Raw genomic sequence first — 19,395 nt, 5'->3', positions numbered from 1 at the left:
ATCCTGAATGTGCTTTCTTAAGACTGTCTGTCTTGTGCAACAGAAGGTGTGTTGCTCATTTGTCCACTCTGTAGATGCTCAGTAAATACACTAAAAGAGCATTCCTACGATAATTTTTTATTTGTAAGGTATTTCTCACTGAAAACCGGAATAACCCAATTGTCTACAATGTTTCATATACTAAAATACAACCCTGCTCAGTTCTAGATCAGGATGTCAGAGCAGTAGTCCATTGACATATATTAATGGCAAGTTAGTGTCCAAGTTCTTTTAATAATTACATTTAGCACATCTTCTTTTAGAAGTGTTGTTTTTGATCATAATAAGTAAGGAGGCTCTTCGGCTTCACTACTGCAGTCTGCATCAGCATGTTCTATTTAAAACAACAAGCTTATTTCAAGCACTGGAGTTTAAAAAACACAGGTGTTGTAGGTTGCATTGTTGTGCCTTATATTTTTTTCTTAGCATATGTCAATGCACTGAAAAGGTAATTTGTAAAGTTTCATTAATTTTTATTCTATTTCCTATTTTCACATGCTGCCCCTTTTAGCTCACATCACCCTGAATGATGTGCTTGTCCAAACAGTGTTAGGGGAGGAAAGGGCAGAGATTTTTTCTTTTGATCGTATGAGTTCTTTTGTTTAATGTTGTCAGTGGCCACATTGCACAGTTGCAGAATAATGTCATGTAGCTGTCTATCTCACTTCCAAAAGAAATAATTAGACATTTAAGTTAAAAACATTTAAGTTAAAAAACATCTAATGAGAATACATAAGCTTTTACTCCAAGTGTAGTTGCAAAAATCATCTCAACCTTTTATGAAGGATTTGTGCATGTAAAAAGTCACAAACTAAAAACACTTTTCTCTAAGTGCCAGGTGGAGAGTAAAGAAAGGTGTTTACCTCTATTAAACCTCATAGTTATGTTTAATCATAGTTATGTTTAGTCATTTCATTTCATCTGTTTGAAGCGTTTTAATCAACATTGAAAATGTACTTAAAACAATATAGTTTAAAAAGCAAAATTATTTCTTTTGTAAACTCTGAGTTGTTGAATTTTTTTTTTCATCATACAGGGTTAAAGGAATGGATTTTTTAATGAATAGTTGTCATTATGGAAAATGTACCCTTCTTTTTCTTATTTTACAATGATTTTTTTGGAAACAGGATATTTTAGGTTAATATTCTCTTGTCTTCTATGTTAATTTCAGACAGATTTAAGAACGATTGGCAAGAAATTCCTGCCCAGTGACATCAATGGTGGAAAGGTGGAAAAGGTAGACAATATTTCTACTTCACTTTTCTGTGCTCTGTGATTTCTGTGTGATGACACCCTTCTGTGGTGCATTAGTCTGGTTTTGTCATTATTTCACATACAAAGAACCCGGTGTTTTAGTATATTATAGTGTATATATTATATAGCATTATATAGTATATATATTATGTTCATATATATATATGAACATAAGCTTCATAAAAAGAGGACGCTTTCTTTTTTATTTCACAACTTTGAAATGTTTAAATAAGAATGTGACCAATCCTAGCACCTTCATTTATCACTGACAAGTCATTTAGCCTCTTTGGTTTTGACGTGGTATTAGAAGTTCATATTCCCCCTCCATTATTCTATGAGGGCAACAAAGCAGATCAGGAAAAAAGCAAAGTAGCTGTTTGATTATGATGCTTAGTGATACATGTTAGTGCTGTATTACTTGGCATACTGACGTACATGATTATAGCTATACACTTTATGTAATTTTGCTATGACTGTATCCTGTAAGTTATGTGGATAAACTGTGTTAGATGGTGTAACATTTTGTGTTAGAGTATTATGCTTGAAACTTGGATGTCCTAGATTTTTAATGTATGTTGTGTGTTTAGATAGAAATTAACTTTGTCCCCTTCAGTATACCCTTCCTGTTTTGTTCCTTACATGCAATATAGAGAGTCGATAAATGAAGTAATTTTATTTTAAATCGAGCAGTAGTTCTCACTTCAGTTCATTATCCCCAACTACCAAATATAGACAGTCTGTGTCACTGATGTGAAAATTCTGGGGAAATATGTTTCTTCACTGTTGAAATTCAAATAGTCATAAGTTAAGGTGGATTTGTTTTAAGAAAGCAAGACTGATGAGAGAGGCTGTTAAGAGCAGTTTGCATTTTTTTCTGTTAACGCTATTGTCTAAATGGAATAGTAAGTGCCCTAAACACAGATTTCTACAAGAACAACAGCAGGAACATTATTGCCATGTATGAAAAGCACACTTGAGAGATTGTCTGTTGCAGGATCATAGTTTTTAGCTAGGCAGCAGTTTGTGCATGCAGCATATCACTTAGTAAACTAAATTTATGGGAAAAGTTTTATTAACTTTATTTCTTATAATGTGGAGCTATGTTCTTTTCAGGTATTACTTGAAAAAAACAAACCAAGATGATGTTTTATGAAACTGATTGTTCACCTGTTTAGGTTTCTGGATAACATGTTCTTGAAGATACTTCAGAGCTTCAAGAATTTTTTACCACCTAAATGAATTTGATTTAGTGTTTTTTATAGCTATAATTCTAATATTTTTTGTCCTCTTCAGTATCCTTTATTTGAAATACAGAAAACAAGCAAAATAGTTGCTTTTAATGTCATTTGGTTTTGCACTGTTCATTTCCCAGTTGCTTAATTACGTAATATTCCCAAAGTCCACATGTATTTGGTGAAATGTAATTCTCCATGGTATTAAGGTTATATATGTGGTAATGTTTGCCTTATTTAGTGTTATTGTTGAAATACGATTTCAGTTCAAAAATTCAAAATGACCTTAACAGTACTGCTTTTTCAGAGTTTTGTTTATTATGATAGGATTTCTTTAGAGGTAGTTGTCAAGTTTTCGTCCGTCACTTGAGAATGTACCTAATAATTTGTCCATTTCCTTTAAAAAGAACGTTTTCTCAGTTTCTGTTGTCGTTACATAGTTCAAGTGGTCAGTTAAAGATTGAAGTGTGAGTAATTTCCTCAGAGCTTTGATAGAGGTTATATGTGAGAATCTACTTACGTGCTTTAAAATGTTTTCTTCTAGTTTTAGCTGCTCAGATCACCACTTGGGTTTTTCATAGTTCTCAGCTTCAACTGGGGAAGGTGCAATTGTGCCATTTGTTTCCTTTAAATACAAAACCTCTGCACAAAAATGAATGAAAACTCTGGTGGTTAGTGCTTTAAAATACCTGTGAAATAGAGCTACCCTTTTATGGAAAAAACCCTTTTGCACCTGTACACACACAAATGCATCAATATTTTGTAGAAAAGAACATCTCAGAAAATAAAAAATGGCCCTTAATTGTCTTTATTAAAGACAATTTTTTTAAACAAATGTTATTTGTTAAATTGTAGCGATTTACATACTTCTGTCAGTATTGTTAAAGATCAAGGATTTTTAATGTGAACTTCTAGTAAAATTTAGTTTGGTCTTATGTTGATCAACTGTGTTTATTTTGATCATAGATCTTAGAAAATTATTCTAAAAAAACGCCAAACCAGACACTTGCAAGCCATTTGCTGGAGGGGGATAATCCTTCAGGTTTTGAAAAGAAGTAATGATTGCACAGAAAAAGCCTGTATTTGAGAAGAACTCCTATTTATAAATTTTAGCTCAGGCTATTGATACTGTACTGAATCCTTGCTTTCTTAACTGTAGTGTTTCCTTTTTTTTGAGTAACATAAAGCAAATCTGACGACTTAAACAGTGCTGCTATTTAGCTTTCAATGTATACAAATACTTTGTTACAGAGCTGTGTGTTTATAAAGAAGAATATTTATGGGGCAGGAACAACAATAGAAGTTATGTGATACTATTGTTCCTCTCATCCAAGACTAAGATCGATATTATCTATATCTTGAGAATATATGTTATTTCCATCTTGCATAGAAAATAAATTTATTCTGAAGTATTATTATAACAGGCAAATAGTTGCATAAAAGCTGGCATAGAGTCCTAGTATGAAACAACATGGGTATCTGACCATGATAGGTGGTTATCAACTTCAGTCATTAATACACAGAAATGTTTCATTCACTCATTAATGGATTGTATGGATTTAAAAAAAGTTAACATTACCAGCATTAACCACAAGATGGCCACATTTGCATAGGATTTGGAAAAGCTGAACCCTCCCCTTTCTATCTAGATGACTATATACCATAAATATATGTTAAGTATTTTTAATGGAAGAAAACTGCAAAGAAGACTATGAAGTTATAATATATAAGTTATGTTACATTTAAGGTGTTACTGGTTTTCTTTTGAGAACTAAGATTACAATGGAAACATTGATTCCAGAAGAAGCATTCAGAAAGGATTTAATTTGTGAACTCTTTGCTTTCTGAGTTGCTTTCTGAGTACTGACAAATTATTGATAAGCAGCTAAAAACATAAGTTACCAGCAATTTAATTCCTTTTTAAGTTTACTAATATGCTTCCCAGTTTCTGTTTCATTATTTTTTGATTGTGGATTTCGGTTTCCTACAGCCTTTTTCCTTTCCTTTTTTTTTTTTTTTCAAAATGATGATCAGATTTCTTGTTCGAGTTAAAAATGATCTATGTTTAATAAACCTCCTTCCAGTGAGAGTGATTGCTACATCAGACCTTTTGTTGTCATCATAGTAAAGCTACTTTGCTTCTATTCTTTTATTTATTAATTTCTCTTTTCTTTCTGTGTTTACTATGTTAGAAGTGACAGTATTTGTGTTTTTGTTTGTTTGCCTCCTCAACTGTTTTCATTCACTATTTTTTCATAATTGATATTTCAGAGATGTATGAAGCATGACAACTGTTCTCTGAAAAAGCCATTTTTATCATGCTTTAGAACGTGCAGTACATGAGTGATAGAAATTGAACATGACTGCCTGATAAAATTACACTTTTCTTCGCCTGGGGGCATCTGTTAGTGTGTCTAGATATTACAGCGTTTGCTTAACAGTGTTAACAGTCTTGTCTTCTCTGTTTCACATATCTAGCTAGAAGGGCCATGTGTTCTGCAAATACAGAAAATTCGCAATGTTGCTGCACCAAAGGATAACGAAGAATCTCAGGCTGCTCCCAGAATGTTACGTTTACAGATGACGGATGGACACACAAGCTGCACAGCTATAGAATACAGTAGCATGTCAAAAATAAGGTGAACCAACTTTCTCGTCCAAGTTTTACTCGATTCTTAAATGTCCTTAAAGTAATGGAAGTGTCCTTAATAATATATGAAAAGAATCGCTTGACAAAACTTCCTTCTTGGATTTTGAATATAAAGGAGAAACTTAAATTCAGCATGCAAAAGTAGATCTGAATGTAATTTACAGTACCATTTATGCTGAAGTACATAATGGAAGAAGGGGGATTTTTGCAGCCATCTACTGAGTTGTAGTTTCACAGCACACAACATTTTGGGTGTATGTAAACTTGAGCCAAATTCCCAGTTTAATAGTAGCACATCTTTTGTCTGACCTTTGTAGCAGGAGTGTCACAGGTCTGACACACCTAAGCTAATGGCAACTAATGCTGTTTAACTGTGGGCAGGCCTTTAACTTGAATATTTCTTCAGTTAGAAGTGAAGGGTAAGAGAGCTAATTACTGTTGAACATGGGGATTTTTTGTGTGTTCAGTTATGAAGATGCTAAAAATGATCTCTAGTGTTTAATCTCTAGAGTCATGGTGTGCTCTGCACTTCTCTAGTTCAGATTACTTGGATTAAAACCAAAAATCTTCCTCTGTCTTTTTCTGCTAGCTGCAACAGTTATATATATATATATACACACTTAATTTTTGAATGTCATCTGTTACTGTTAAACTGCTCCTTCTGAGCAGGAGCCAGCTTGCAGTTTAGAGTGGTGCTGTCAGAACATTTAATGATATTTTAATTTTAGCTTGAGCCAGCAGAACTTGGAATATCATATTCCAATGCGAATATAAAGAGAGCAGTAAAGGAAGGCAAACAGACTCTTGTGTAAGTAGATTCTAAATCACAAAATATTTAATTGAACACACAGTACAAGACATCATTTGAAAGCGAAAGCTTTTTGATAAAATTTGAAAAATGTTAGCAAACTCATCACTCTAGTAATGTTGTGAACTCTTCTTTTTGTGTAACATATGAAAATTCAATTTCTGTTACATGTAGTTGTTTCAGGTTTGAAACTGGACTATTATCCTGGAATAATGTACTTTTTCAGTACATAGTGTTTCTTTAAATTAATAAATAAAAATCATATTTTATTTTAAATTGTAGGTTTTTTAATGACTATGGTTTTCTTTTACCCCTCTCCCCATGCATAATTTTAATTTTTTTCTGTATTTCTTGCATGTTTGTTTGTTTGATCTCATTTTCTTTGCTTTTATCTGCACAATACAGAAAACCTGCTAACATTGCTAAGGTTAAATGCAACTGGTGCTGTAATTGGCTGACTGCACTGTGAGCGTGCCTCACCATGTAGTATGGGCCTGTGATTGCAACAGTAGCTTCAGCATATTTTTAAGATATTATTGCCTCTCAGTTGAAAAGTTATAAGTGGCTGTGTCCTATTTCTCGTAAGAATGAGCAGTCTTTATATTGTTCTGCTTGTCATATCTTCCAGTTATGGGTTGGAGATGCATGATTCTTTTACACTTCTGCCGTTGCTTTTCATAGGGTAGATTCACATGAGAAGATAAGGTACCTCTTTGTGGGAGCTGATGACAGAAAGTATTCATAATGTTTTTAAATTGCAGAGTAATGAGAGAAGAAGCACTATGAGTTGCATGCTTTTTATTTTTATTCTAGTACAGTCCTGGCTGTTGGCAACATATAGAAAGCTTCCTTTCTAACCACTCTTTGTTTTCTCCTAAGTTAAATGTCTAAAAAAAATGAGATGATTAACCATCTGGAGATCCTCTATTAACTATAAATACATACTAGGATGAGGAACTTATCTTAAAGTCAGTTGTCTAAGACTATCTTCTCTTAGTCTAAACAAATCACATCCTTAGTTTGGTATTGTGAAATTGGGTTTTAACCAAGCAGACAATTTGCAAACATTCATCTCTGTTAGAGTCTAATTTGCAGTATAGCGTTTTTGTGTAATGAGTTGGAAGTGTTCCAATAAAGCTATTGAAAAGTACTGTGTATACTCAAGGAATTATTGCAAAGGTTTTTGATGCTAATTTTTTATTATGGCATATGAAATGTTGGAAGTATAATAGAAGTATTTTTAAATGTTTCTTTGTGGGAGAATATTAATAAATGTATTTGAAATATTTGGCTTTATTTCTACCTCTAGCCTGAACACTCCACCTGGAACAAAAATTAAGCTTTCAGGAATTGTTGAAGTGAGAAATGGGTTCTTGCTGCTGGATGACAGTAACACAGCAGTTCTTGGAGGCGAAGTGGAGCATCTTATAGAAAAGTGGGAATTACAAAGGGTGAGGTAACACCACTGCAAATACTTGTTTTACAGAATGCATATTACATTTCATGACATCAAGCTTATTGTGTTGACTGTGAACTTTTTTTATGATAAGCTTTTAGGAGTGTACTGTCGAAATAGTTTTAGGGCTGCAGACAGATATATGTAAGTAGGTCTTATGTATAATGTTGCAAATTAAGAAATTAAAAGCAATCTTTGCATGGGAACTGATTCCTTTCTGTATTCTGCAGGGATTGAAAATGTAAATCAAATATATTAAATTTATTTTGGTACAGTCATGGCTGATTGCTTTCCTAAACAATGTGTTTGGTTCCAAAATATTATAGAATGGTGCCTTTTACAATTACCATCTTCAGACTGTATATTTTTGAGGTAAAAATAGTGGAATAAGTGTACAGAAAGCACTGAAGTTGGTAACCTTTAATACGAACTCTGTATTGCAGATTTCATCAGTACTTTAGATAAATTTGTGGTTACAAAGACAAGTTGGAAGTTTTAAATTCTTTCAACAAACCATAAATCCTTTACTCTGGTATCTGTCCCAATAGAGCAAAAGTGGCTGCAGGAATACTTTTTCATACATTTTCTCACAAATGAGTGGAAGTTCTTAGGGCAGGAAGTTGTGACCCTACTACCCTTGGTCCCAAATACTTGCCAGATCAGTTATCGCTACTACTACCACACTCATCTCCGTATTTTTGCATCCACATCTCTGATGGATGAAATGGAGTAGCTGCTTATGAACATGATGGTCATTTCTGTATAAAGCACTTCTTTTTTTGTTGCTGATGTTAAGTGGAGCTCAGTCGTTCTTGTTGCAAATAGCCTTCTTTGGTGTTTGGTTGCACTTCTTAGATTTCATCAAACTGAGCCAAAACTTATTTGAATGTTTGAGTTACACAGTGTCCATTGTCATAGATTCTATTTGGCATCCTCTTTGTGCTTTTATAGTTGAAAATAGTTTGGTTGGTTGATTTTTATTGTTGGTTTGTTGTTTTTTTTTTAAAAAGCTATTCCTGGTTTTAAAAGAAGTTCTGGGACCAACAGCAGAAATATCCCAGTTTATAATTTTTTTCTTATTTAACATAAAGCCTTGTGAGTTTTAATATTGATGGGGACAAGAAGGGAGACACAGAGCTAATATGTTCTTAAGAATGCCATCTAATTTGTAAGACAAGGGTCAATAGAATTGGTTGGCTTTCTTGGTGATTAACAGTCTGTTTTCATATTTCTTCTATCTGGACTTCAACAAATAATTCTTACTTCATAATTATTATTTTGTTTTTGAAATAAATATCAAGAAATAACTTGGAACATGTTGTGTTTGCAAGAAAGCAAACCATTTAATAACCATTGGTGTGCTGCTGACCACACCTTTTAGCACTTGTGAACCAGTTCTGTTGGCTTTATGTGATATGTTTAACTGAGTGGTAGCTGTCACTCTTTTGCTCTGGTAAGATATAGAAAGTTAACTATTGCCTGTTGGTGTCCCCTCAGCTCTCTCGTTCCATCTTGGAGTTTGCCCGAGTATCATTTTCTTTTTCTTGTTGACCAGCTCACAGCACATGTGGCCAATGTCAAAAGCTCTAGGTGACAACAAATCAATTTGGACAGGTGAACCATGACCACTGGAAATTGTAGTTCCAGTTCTATATCCAGACTGACAGCTAGACAGATAGGGCTCAAATAAGTCTATAGAAGCCAGATGCTACATGATAGCCATTTCCCCATGAATTCAATATTTCTCTCCTATTCAGAAAGCTTTGCAGGAGAGAACAGTGGACAAATAAGCATGATCGCTAAAATACCTGAGAGGTGACAAAGGACATTGCCACTCCTTGTCTAATCTTGCCGCTGAAGCATAAATAAAATGCTGAATTGTGTTCGCATAAAAAGACAGAAAACTTTTATTTGTGGGACTATTTAAAATGACTTGTTTTGAAGCCAGTTTTTTGGTTTTGAAGCCAGTTTTTTATTTTCTTGCTACTAGAATGTCTGATATATGTTAATTTGGCTTCTCGTGTAGGTGATGAAATAAGAGGTAACATTAGTGCTAGTAAGCCAAATAATATTCTGAAACTTTAGAATTAAAGTTGTTTAACCAGTTTAAGTTACTGCCCTTGCACCTGCCTGTCAGCTTCTAGTTGTTACATTTCATTACTGTTTTGTTCCATTCAGACCATTCAAATCACTTTCAGGAGGAATCAAGTTTTAGTAATGAGAGACACACACAACAAATATAGCATATGTAGAATGAATGCAGTATTATCACACAGAATGAGGAATAAATTTGCTATTCCTTGTAGCATTCAATTTTATCATAAGGTAAATTCTTGTCTGCAAATTTCAATTTTTTTCAAGCATCAGTATTTAAGTAACAGTATATAAATAAGGAAGGAGGAAATGAGACTGTTACTGTGAGATCTTTTTTTCTAGACTATTTGGAAATGCAAGGTAAAGTGTCATGGACATCTTTAGGTGAAAATACAGTTCCAAATAACTGTTGCTTCGTGGAGTTTCTTATGTTCTCGTGGTGACTGGTGTTTCAAACATGAAGAGTCAGTATCTGCGAGATATTGCTGGTACCCTTCTTATGAAAAACCAGTACTTCGTATTGCCATTAATCAAAATATCAGACAATATGTAAGCGGAGTCTGAAGCAAATTTTGCTGAGATGATTGGTGAGAGTGTTGGATAGGCTCTTATATTTTTAAAACATAGAATCTGTTGAATTACAAATTATCTAAAAGTAAAGTTCTCTACTATACTTAATGAGTCTTCTGTTTTGGTGAAGGTGAGGCTAAATATTGAGGTTACCTTATGGGAAAAGGGAGTAGTTTTATGTATACATCAAAATTCATACTAGAAAGAAGTGTGAGGGTACAGTAGAACATAATGTCTAGTTCAGTCTCATATTGTAAAACCTTTGTTTCTTAAGAGATTCCCTAGGAAATAGGTTTTTAATATCACAATGCAAATACAGCAAAAAGGATAAAAGAAGCATACGAAGTGTATTTGTAACAAAGTTTATTGTAAATAATAGTTACTGCTGTGCTATGAGCATATTTAATTGTAAGTTAAAAAAATACTGTTGTCAAGTTGCTTTGTATTTGATGCAATACAAAATGTCATTTCCAAAGCAGCTGCTCTCACTTCTCAGCAGACAGTACTACCTGGGAAGAAAGTGTCAGGGCTCTTGTTTACCATTGGAACATTACAATTCTTTCATTATGGCTTTATGCAATAAATTGTTACGATTCAAAATCCATGTAGCTAAATATAGTAAATAGGCAGTCAATTTTAAGTGCTTTTTTGCTATTTGCCCAATTGCATGTTTGAGCGGTAGATTAGAACAGTCATTTTCTTCCATGGGAAAGAAAAATTTAACCTTAAATTTCAGCATGTTCTTCCTGATTGTAGGACATGCTTTAGTTCTTAGACTAGCACTTAATATTTTTTTTATTATAAATTGATTCAGCGTGGGAGTTTATTCCAAAACTGCTTGCATTTCTCTAGGTACAAACAAACAAGCAAACAAATAAAAAACAGAATAAGTGTAGGATTTACTGGACCTAGAGTGCCTTCCTTGGGGAATTGAAGCGGCTTGGCCATGAAATCACTGTTGTACTGTGCTGCTTCAGTTAATAGATACAGAAAGGTATGAGCATGCTACAGTGATCAGCCTTTGGTTAGCTCATAATTCTAAGGCAGCACTTTAAGGGAACTGATCGAATCTAAAGCAGAAAAATTTTATGATTTCTGCACTAAGTGCTTTGTTTTGAATAATTTATCAAATACTTTATCAGTGTTTTTTTGCTCCAAGGCATGAAGAAAAGGATTATTATTTTTTTTCAGCCTTGAAAGGACTTAATAACCATAAATGATTTAGAAAACGGTCTTTGGCTCCTCAGTAAAAGTAGTTAACTTGAAAGGAGTGCACCAAAAGTTTTAATTTCGGTATGTATTAGCTAAATTGATCCATTACTTAGTTTAAAAAATTTTCTGATAATATAGTGGCTTAAAGGATGTTCACGTTTATACTACGGTTCTCACATGATGTATTTAAATCAATTTTACATAAGTGTAATAAGTATATAGGTAAATATCATATATAGTCTTAAGTAAATAATACTGTCTCTGCCAATCGGGAGTAGTAAATGATGTATGTAATCATGCATGACTGTCCAGTGGGGGGAAAAAAGATAATATAAAATGAAGATGATAAAACAGATGCATTATATGAAATGCAATTTTGGAGCATTTTAACAGCATTAAAGACCTGTTCTTCCCTTCTTCCACTTCTGAAACCAAATATTTCTGTGTAATACACAATAATTAACACATAACCAAATGTCAGTTACAGTGAATTTCTTTCTCTTCCAGATTATTGCTGGTTTTGTAATTTGTAGAGAATGAGAAAAACTTTATCAATTTATGAACAGATAGTTTAATGCAATGTTTTACAAATCCAACTTTTGGCTGTTGTTAACAAGTAATTGTATTATTGGAGAATGCTATGTTTTCAGGCCTAGGTCATCGATAAACCGAAGAGTTTGGAGCACTTGTTCTATCAATACTGTGTATCAGTAATTGTTATGCTTACTGTTATGGTCTTTGTGATCCAAAGACCTCCTAATCAATTTAGCCTATATACCATGCTTTTTATAAGGTTATTGGGGAAATTTCCTGGTAGCCCAGTATTTTGTTTCCAGCAGTGGCAAAAAGATGTTTTTTAGGGAGAGAGCACAGCCTGAGCTCTTATGAAGCCTTAGCATCCAGAATTTCTCTTTTATGTTTTACCAGGGGATACAATTCTGACTCATCTTTTCTGTGTTTGCTTATGCATGGGATCATGAGTTTCACAGAATGGTTGAGCCTGGAGGTCATCTGGTTCCATCAGGGCCATCTAGAGCCAGTTGTCCAGAACAGTGTCCTGGCAGCTTTTGAATATTTCCAAGGATGGGGACTCCACAACCTCCCTGGGCAACCTGTGCCAACCTGTGCTAGTGCCCAGTCACCCTCAGTAAAAATAGTGGTTTCTGATGTTCAGAGGGACCCTCTGTGTTTCAGTTTCTGCCCATTGTCTTTTTGTCTCACTGGGCACCACTGAAAAGGGCCTGGCTCCATTCTCTTTACATTCTCCTTTCAGTTGTTTGTGTAAATTGATAAGATGCCTGTGAACCTTACCTTCTTTAGGCTGAATTGGTCCAATCCTTTTTTAAACATGCTGAATCTGTGTGTCTTTACAATCTCTAGTGACAGCAGGTTTACTGGGCACTATGTAAAGAAACGTCTGCTGCCTATTTGTGTGCTGCTTTGTTCTGCTAGTGTAGGTTTTGGTATATAACTGAATTTTCTATATTTGCTCTATATGTTGCCTTAATGATTATGCAGAATTCCATAATTTTCTTCTTTTCTCTACTCCTTATTGAACCTTCTTCTTAAGTACCCCAGGATTTTAAGAATATCATTATTTTTTTCTGCTTAAAATGTCCATCTTGCAAATTTCCTATACTTTCTGAAATAGACATTTAACATATAATCTCTTTTCTGTTTGCAATTTATTAATCATCAGTGTTCTTTTACAGAGTTTGGCGAAACACAATAGGAGTAACATTGGAACAGAAGGCGGTCCTCCTCCTTTTGTACCTTTTGGGCAGGTATAGCGCACTTCTCTTTGTCATTTCATGGAAGAAATACCTGTGTTATGATATCTAGGGTACCTGGTTCCAGTTAGATAAAGGCTATCAAAACACCTTGGATCATGATGACTTGGATATAAAAAATGTGCCTGTTTAAAAAAAAAATTGTGTTAATCCTATCACTTTGTGGCGCCAGTTTCTATTTGACATTTTTCCTCTCAATTTCAAACTTAATTTTATTTCATATGTGGAGCCTTTGATTGTGCCAGTCAGATCCTGTAGGCACTAACGTAGTCCCTTCTTAAATGCCAGAGGTACTTCCAGTAATCTTACCAGCCATGTTGTGAACTAAGCTTAAAATGTAAAAGTCTTTTTTTGGCCTTTCTAGTGGACCAGAGGAGTATGCTTTTAGGAAAAACAGATCTAGATGTCCTAGGTGTACATTTTTGTGATCATATTCTTTATCTTAAGTTGTGCTAATCTAATGCAATAAGACTTCGGTCTTTTTTAAATGACAGTAGGCAGAAGAGTTAATTAAAAAATTCTTTTCCATTTTCAGAAATGTGTGTCTCATGTGCAAGTGGATAGCAGAGACCTTGATCGCAGAAAGACTCTGCAAATGACAAATGCTGTAAAAACTGTTGTGGACAATGATGAATTTGAAAAGCAGAGAACAGCTGCTATTGCAGAAGTAGCAAAGAGCAAGGAGGTTAGAATGCATGTGTTACACCGTTTTACTTACCGTGATTGATCTTTTCTTGTTATTTTAAGTATTAAATGACAAATGCTTTCTGATATTTGCCTGCTTATACTTCTACTCCTGTATCTTTACAAAGAATCAGAGAGTCATTTTGGATTGATGGCTATGTTCTTTTAATAATGCCAATAAATGTATCATAATGTTTTATTGAAGATATGTTTTTGATACCACTATTAACAAATGTGGGGTTTACAATTTAGCTAATAAGATTTAAGTAATTAATGCAGGTTATCAATTTTGATGTGTTTTTTCAATTCTCAAAAACTGGTGATTCCCTGCACTCAGTCTGAAAGAATAGCTAGGAAGTTTAGTTCTAATGTGTCAGGTTTTTGTCCTCCTTTGGTTTTCCTTTTAGTTTATTTTTGAAATCTGCTTTGTAAGTCATAAAAACTATAATGATATATATTCTTTTAACAACCTCCTTTGGGCACAGAGAAAGAAAGACCTATCTAATAAATTAATCTTTTTGTGTGTGTGTAAATTAGTGCTTTATTTGTTGATGGAAAGCATAATCATAAAAAATATCACTGCAACAAATTTACTGCACTTCTTCTACTAGCTAATATTGAGGCTTATTTTTGTAAGTTCTGTTTGCTGAAATTTTGGTTTTGTGCTTATCTGAAGACCAAGACGTTCGGAGGAGGCGGTGGTAGTAGCAGAAGTAATCTCAGTGTGAGTGCTGGAGGGAATCGAAACAGGGAACTGTTCCAGAAAGAGAAGATAGCAAAACCTGAGGGGAAGAATGAAGGTGTCTACCGAGAATTGGTAAGGTGGAAGATTTAAATGGAACCTTAAATGCTCACTACTCAAAACCCAAAAACAAATATAACAAAAATAAAATCAAAATACCTCAAGGAATAATGACTTCCAATAGTTTTGAAGTCTATTTAGAATACTTAAGGTGTTTTTGTACTTTACCAAGATAGTTAGGAGCTTCAGTGTGATTTGAGGGTAAAAAAGTTATCCAGGAAACTTTAAATGTGTATCTAAAGGTTAGATTCCACTAGGTTTGAAGGTTGTTTTTATGAAGGGTCATAATATGCCTATTTTGGAACTTGCAGACACAGTGTTATATTCATGGGATTCCAATTAAGAATGTATTTGGTTGCAGCTGTTCCAGTAGATGGGTAACTGGTGTCATTTTGGTTGGGTATGGGATAAGGAAGGTCAGAGGGCCTAGTCCCATTTTGTGTTTGTTGCATGTAAGTCTGTCTGCACTGGAAGAGGCAGTTTTCACCAGAGTGCTTTAAAGCAGATGTCAGGCCGTTTTCTATATTTGACACTTTGTGATTCCTGCTTTGCCTTTTTGTCATTGTGCTCTATACAGTTTAGAATAACAAAGCCTGCATTTCTGTAGAAATGAATTGTTTGTACTTCTTTGCTTTCTTCTACAAAACCTTTAGCCAATTATTTTCTCCATGTTTTAAGAAATGTGTAACTGGGTTATGTATTGTCTGTAAAAGTTGTGAAAGGGTTCGAACAGGACCAAACGTCTCGTTTTGATACCAGTATTATTTTGAGATATTCTTTTTAGTTTTCATCTAGACTAGGATAATTTGTGCTTTACAGCACATAATAGTAGAACTGAAAACTAATGAATTAAAAATCATAATAATAATATTAAAAAACCCCAAACCTTTATTAGCTGGTTGTTTGGACCTAAGAGAGATTGTACGTGAAGATTTTATACAAAACTGAAATATTTATCATCAATTAAATAAGAAATAGTGTTTCAAGTAAAAATTAAAGAAAAAAGAATGTAAAATCTGGTGGGTTTATAGAATCCTTGTTGTATTTATTAGTTGTGTGTGTACCTTTTATTTCAGGTTGATGAAAAAGCTCTAAAACACATAACAGAAATGGGTTTCAGCAAAGAAGCAGCAAGGCAGGCACTTATGGATAACAGTAACAGCCTAGAGGCAGCATTAAATTTTCTTCTGAACAACAGTAAACAGAAACCCATTCAGGGACCACCACCTAGAGGTAAAACTTGAAAACAGGTGTTTACAAGCAAAGGACTTTGTGTATGGTGGATTACTAATGTAGTTATAGAAAGTCATATCTGCATGTTTTTTTTCTTAAAGTTAGAATGCATTGCAAACCTGAAAGCAAATACCTAGGAAAGGCCTCTGTGCCTTATATTCTTGTCAAAATTTTTGAATTGGAAGTCACAGATTGGAATATCCTTAAATGGGAAATAGGTGTATCCTAAAATCACAGAAAGACATGGGTTGGAAGGGACCTTAAAGATCATGTTGTTCCACCTTCCCCCCCGCGGGCAGGGATGCCACCCACTAGATTAGGTCACCCAGGACCCCATTAGCCTGGCCTTGAACACTTCCAGGAGTGGGGCATCCACAGCTTCTATAGACAGCCTGTTCCAGAGCATCATCACCCTCACATTAAAGAATTTCTTCTTAACATATAATCTAAATCTCTTTTATTTTAAAAATGTTCTCCCTTGTTCTATCTATTTTGTCCATGACAGAATTTTTTAAAGACAGAAAATACAAACATTTTGTAAATCAAATGAAAAAATGTATACTTTTTTATTTATTTATTACCCATTCACAAAAAACTTTTGATGCTTACAGGTAAAGGGAAGGGCCGAGGCCGAATAAGACCTGAAGATGAAGAAGAGCTAGGAAATGCCAGACCTTCTGCACCAAGCACACTGTTTGATTTCTTGGAATCCAAAATGGGTACTCTAACTGTAGAGGGTAAGTTACTGAAATTAATGTATCTGGAACAAATATTGGACAGTGTTGGTGGAATTCTTTTTCCTATCTATGTCATCTAAAAGGCGATTCCTAGAACTTCCTCCACACTCAGTCATAAAAAAAAAAGAGTGCTTGGAGAGCTGTTCCTCTCCTTTGAAAAAAGGTCAAATAAGGTCAAATAAATTCCACTGCAATGGTTAGATGTCTGAAAGTAAGTAATTTGAAATAAGATGACATAAATCACAGTCTGTTAATCTGATGGGATTCCTCCTGAATCATGACTCTTCACTCATGATATCATGAGTCTTCCCTGTATTTGTCAGAAATCTAAAATATTCAAAGAAAGTACCTTTCAAATACAAAAGCATTCTGCATTAGCTGATACAATTTAGTAAACTATTCAGGTAATGAATGTAATTCAGAAAGCAGGTGTAGGGAATGATGGTTGAGATATATCTTGGCAACTCATTTCACTTACCAAAGATGAATTAGATTTTTACAGTGAACATAAATTAAGACAGTGGGGGTGTTTTTCACTTACATTGCAAACATTGATTTCTCTTTGGATACATTTTGTGCTTATATTGAGAGGTTAGAGAAGGCTTTTTTGTGTGACCGAAAGACACTTAAAGGAAAATAATAGAAATAATCCCTGTGCGTTATATAAATTACTTACTTTCAGTAATTATATAGTACGTAAGTAATTGTAGTTTACCAAGGCTTGTGAAATAAGTGAATTGCTTCTTGTAAAATGGTATTATGGATTGCTAGGGGGGACTTCTATGATCTTGGGATTTAGTACGTGTACGTAGACAATAAAGCGTAGTGTTATATCAGTAAAAAAATGGTTTTATTGGTTATATGTATTTCAGTTTATAATCTTCAATGTTTTTTCCCCTCTTAAATAAAAATAAAAAGATTCCATAAGTGATCATAATAATAGACATAATTGTATTAAAACTTTGTAAAGGTTTTGTACTCCTTCAATTGCCAAAGGTTCTGGCATATTTCCTAGCATGACATAGGGTTTTTGGTGTTGGGGTTTTTTAGCTTTATCTGAATGATCAATATGCAGTCTGTTGTACTGTTCCTGAATCCTGCTTTTCTGAAAAGTAAAACCAAACCCGATTTGTTATCACTTTTGAAGAGTTCAGAAAGTGTTCTAATTATTTTGCGAAATTTTTTTAGATATTTTTGCCCTTTTTCTTCTGAAAAAGAAAAAGATGTTGTTCTTTGTAATTGGTAAGGCTTTGAAGTGGTTTTTTAGTTTCATGTTGTTTTTATTTTCTATACTGACTGTGTATAAGCCCATAGGATTGTGTCTCCGTTTCTATGCCAGGTTTTACTTTTGTCTCACAAAGTCTGTTTCAAATGGATTTTTTTCAAGAAATACGTAGGCATATGTATTTTGTATTTTTAAAAGTGCTTTTTTCCTTGCCAAATTTGAGGAAAATTCTGCGGTCTGATGAATTCAAACACATCCTTGAAATGATATATTGAAAGTAAGTTTTCTGCTAGCTTTCTCCCTCTGTCGTTGAACATCATCTCAGTTAAATTCTTAATTATTAGTTGTCTTAAGTTCCATTTAAACCGAGATGACAGGAGTGTTAAAAGTGTTTGCAGAGTGATGAATGTGCAGTGACCACTGTGAACTCTTTCACGATGACATCTGCATCCAACTGTCTGCAGAAAACAGGATATGTATATATATATATGTATATAGTACCTTCTAAATTTCATTTGATCCTGTCGGCTGTTAGCAGTAGACACATGTAGTTTCACTTAGAATTAGAAAAATATTGGTCAGAAATGAAAGGCACGTTGGGGAAACTGATTGAAATGACTCAAATATGTAATGTTACATAGCCAAAAATAAAGTCTCTTCATTGATTTTCCTACATAGTAGTACACTAAGGAGAGCCCAGGCTGACAGGTTTTTCTCCATTTATATTCACTAAAGGCTGTACTATGCTGCATATAAAAGAAGATAGTTCTACATCTTCTGTATTTTGCAGTATTTCTGGCATCTCGCTGTCCTATATGGTCTCTAAAATACCCTATTGTTTTTTAGGTATTCGGAGATGGCCTTTGTATAGCAATATGGTTTTAAATAAATGAGAATGTCTCTGCTGTTACATGAATGCTTGTGACCAGGAGCATATGATTACCTGGGATGGCTGTATTTATCATTATTGCAAGCATGAAACTTCTGTACACTTCAGACAGATTGTAATGTCTTCTAAATGACTGCAAATCTATATAGAAGCCAAAAAACAGAAGGCAGTTTTCCCAAACTGAGATAAATATTTTTTAATTCTGTGCTATGCTGCATTTTCTTCAAAATTTGCTTATGTGATCTGGGGACAGAAAATGTCTGAAAAGTAAAATCTTTTCAAGTACACAGAGGATTGATTTACTTTTCTCTATGCATCCCTCCCTATTTTTCTTCTATACTGTTTCTAATTGCACCTGAAACCTCAGTACTGTGAAGAATTTCTTAATTCACTTCTAGGTTTGCAATAACAGGAACAATTTGTGAACAGGAACTGCAGAACAGTTGTTGAATTTTTTATCTTTGATTTCGTACCTTTTCATCCTTGGATTTAGACTAAGTAGAAAAACATTTATGAATTGAAATACCTTTGTATTTTTTAGGATGTACTTCTATTCCTTTTTAGAGATAAAATAGCACATTAAATTTCTTGTTGTTTGGTGTTCATTTTTCTTTTTTTTTTAAAAAGAAGTACAAATTAGTTATAAGAAAGCAAGTTGTTAGTCCTTTGCCCCCTAAGTGGTGTCTTGCAATGGTTGTTTATGTTTTATCTCCTTTTTGC

At 33.9% G+C, this 19,395-nt stretch overlaps 1 protein-coding gene across 2 annotated transcripts in view; it reads left to right on the top strand.

The window, feature by feature from the left end:
- TDRD3 (tudor domain containing 3) overlaps positions 1-19,395 on the top strand; it is a 94,461-nt gene that overhangs the window by 42,034 nt on the left and 33,032 nt on the right. The window contains exons 3-10 of one of the 2 annotated variants that reach the window (XM_064645583.1): positions 1,211-1,276; positions 5,004-5,164; positions 7,293-7,434; positions 13,028-13,099; positions 13,641-13,790; positions 14,466-14,606; positions 15,668-15,824; positions 16,436-16,561. In XM_064645583.1, the coding sequence (XP_064501653.1) occupies positions 1,211-1,276; positions 5,004-5,164; positions 7,293-7,434; positions 13,028-13,099; positions 13,641-13,790; positions 14,466-14,606; positions 15,668-15,824; positions 16,436-16,561 (1,015 nt within the window). The remainder of the gene's footprint in view (positions 1-1,210; positions 1,277-5,003; positions 5,165-7,292; positions 7,435-13,027; positions 13,100-13,640; positions 13,791-14,465; positions 14,607-15,667; positions 15,825-16,435; positions 16,562-19,395) is intronic. The other variant, XM_064645584.1, reaches the window with a different exon arrangement.

The sequence above is a fragment of the Pseudopipra pipra genome, chromosome 2, assembly GCF_036250125.1.
Source record: "Pseudopipra pipra isolate bDixPip1 chromosome 2, bDixPip1.hap1, whole genome shotgun sequence".
Lineage (NCBI taxonomy): Eukaryota > Metazoa > Chordata > Aves > Passeriformes > Pipridae > Pseudopipra > Pseudopipra pipra.
The sequence above is the reverse complement of the archived record's forward strand: the minus strand, read 5'-3'. Positions and strand labels throughout refer to the sequence as shown.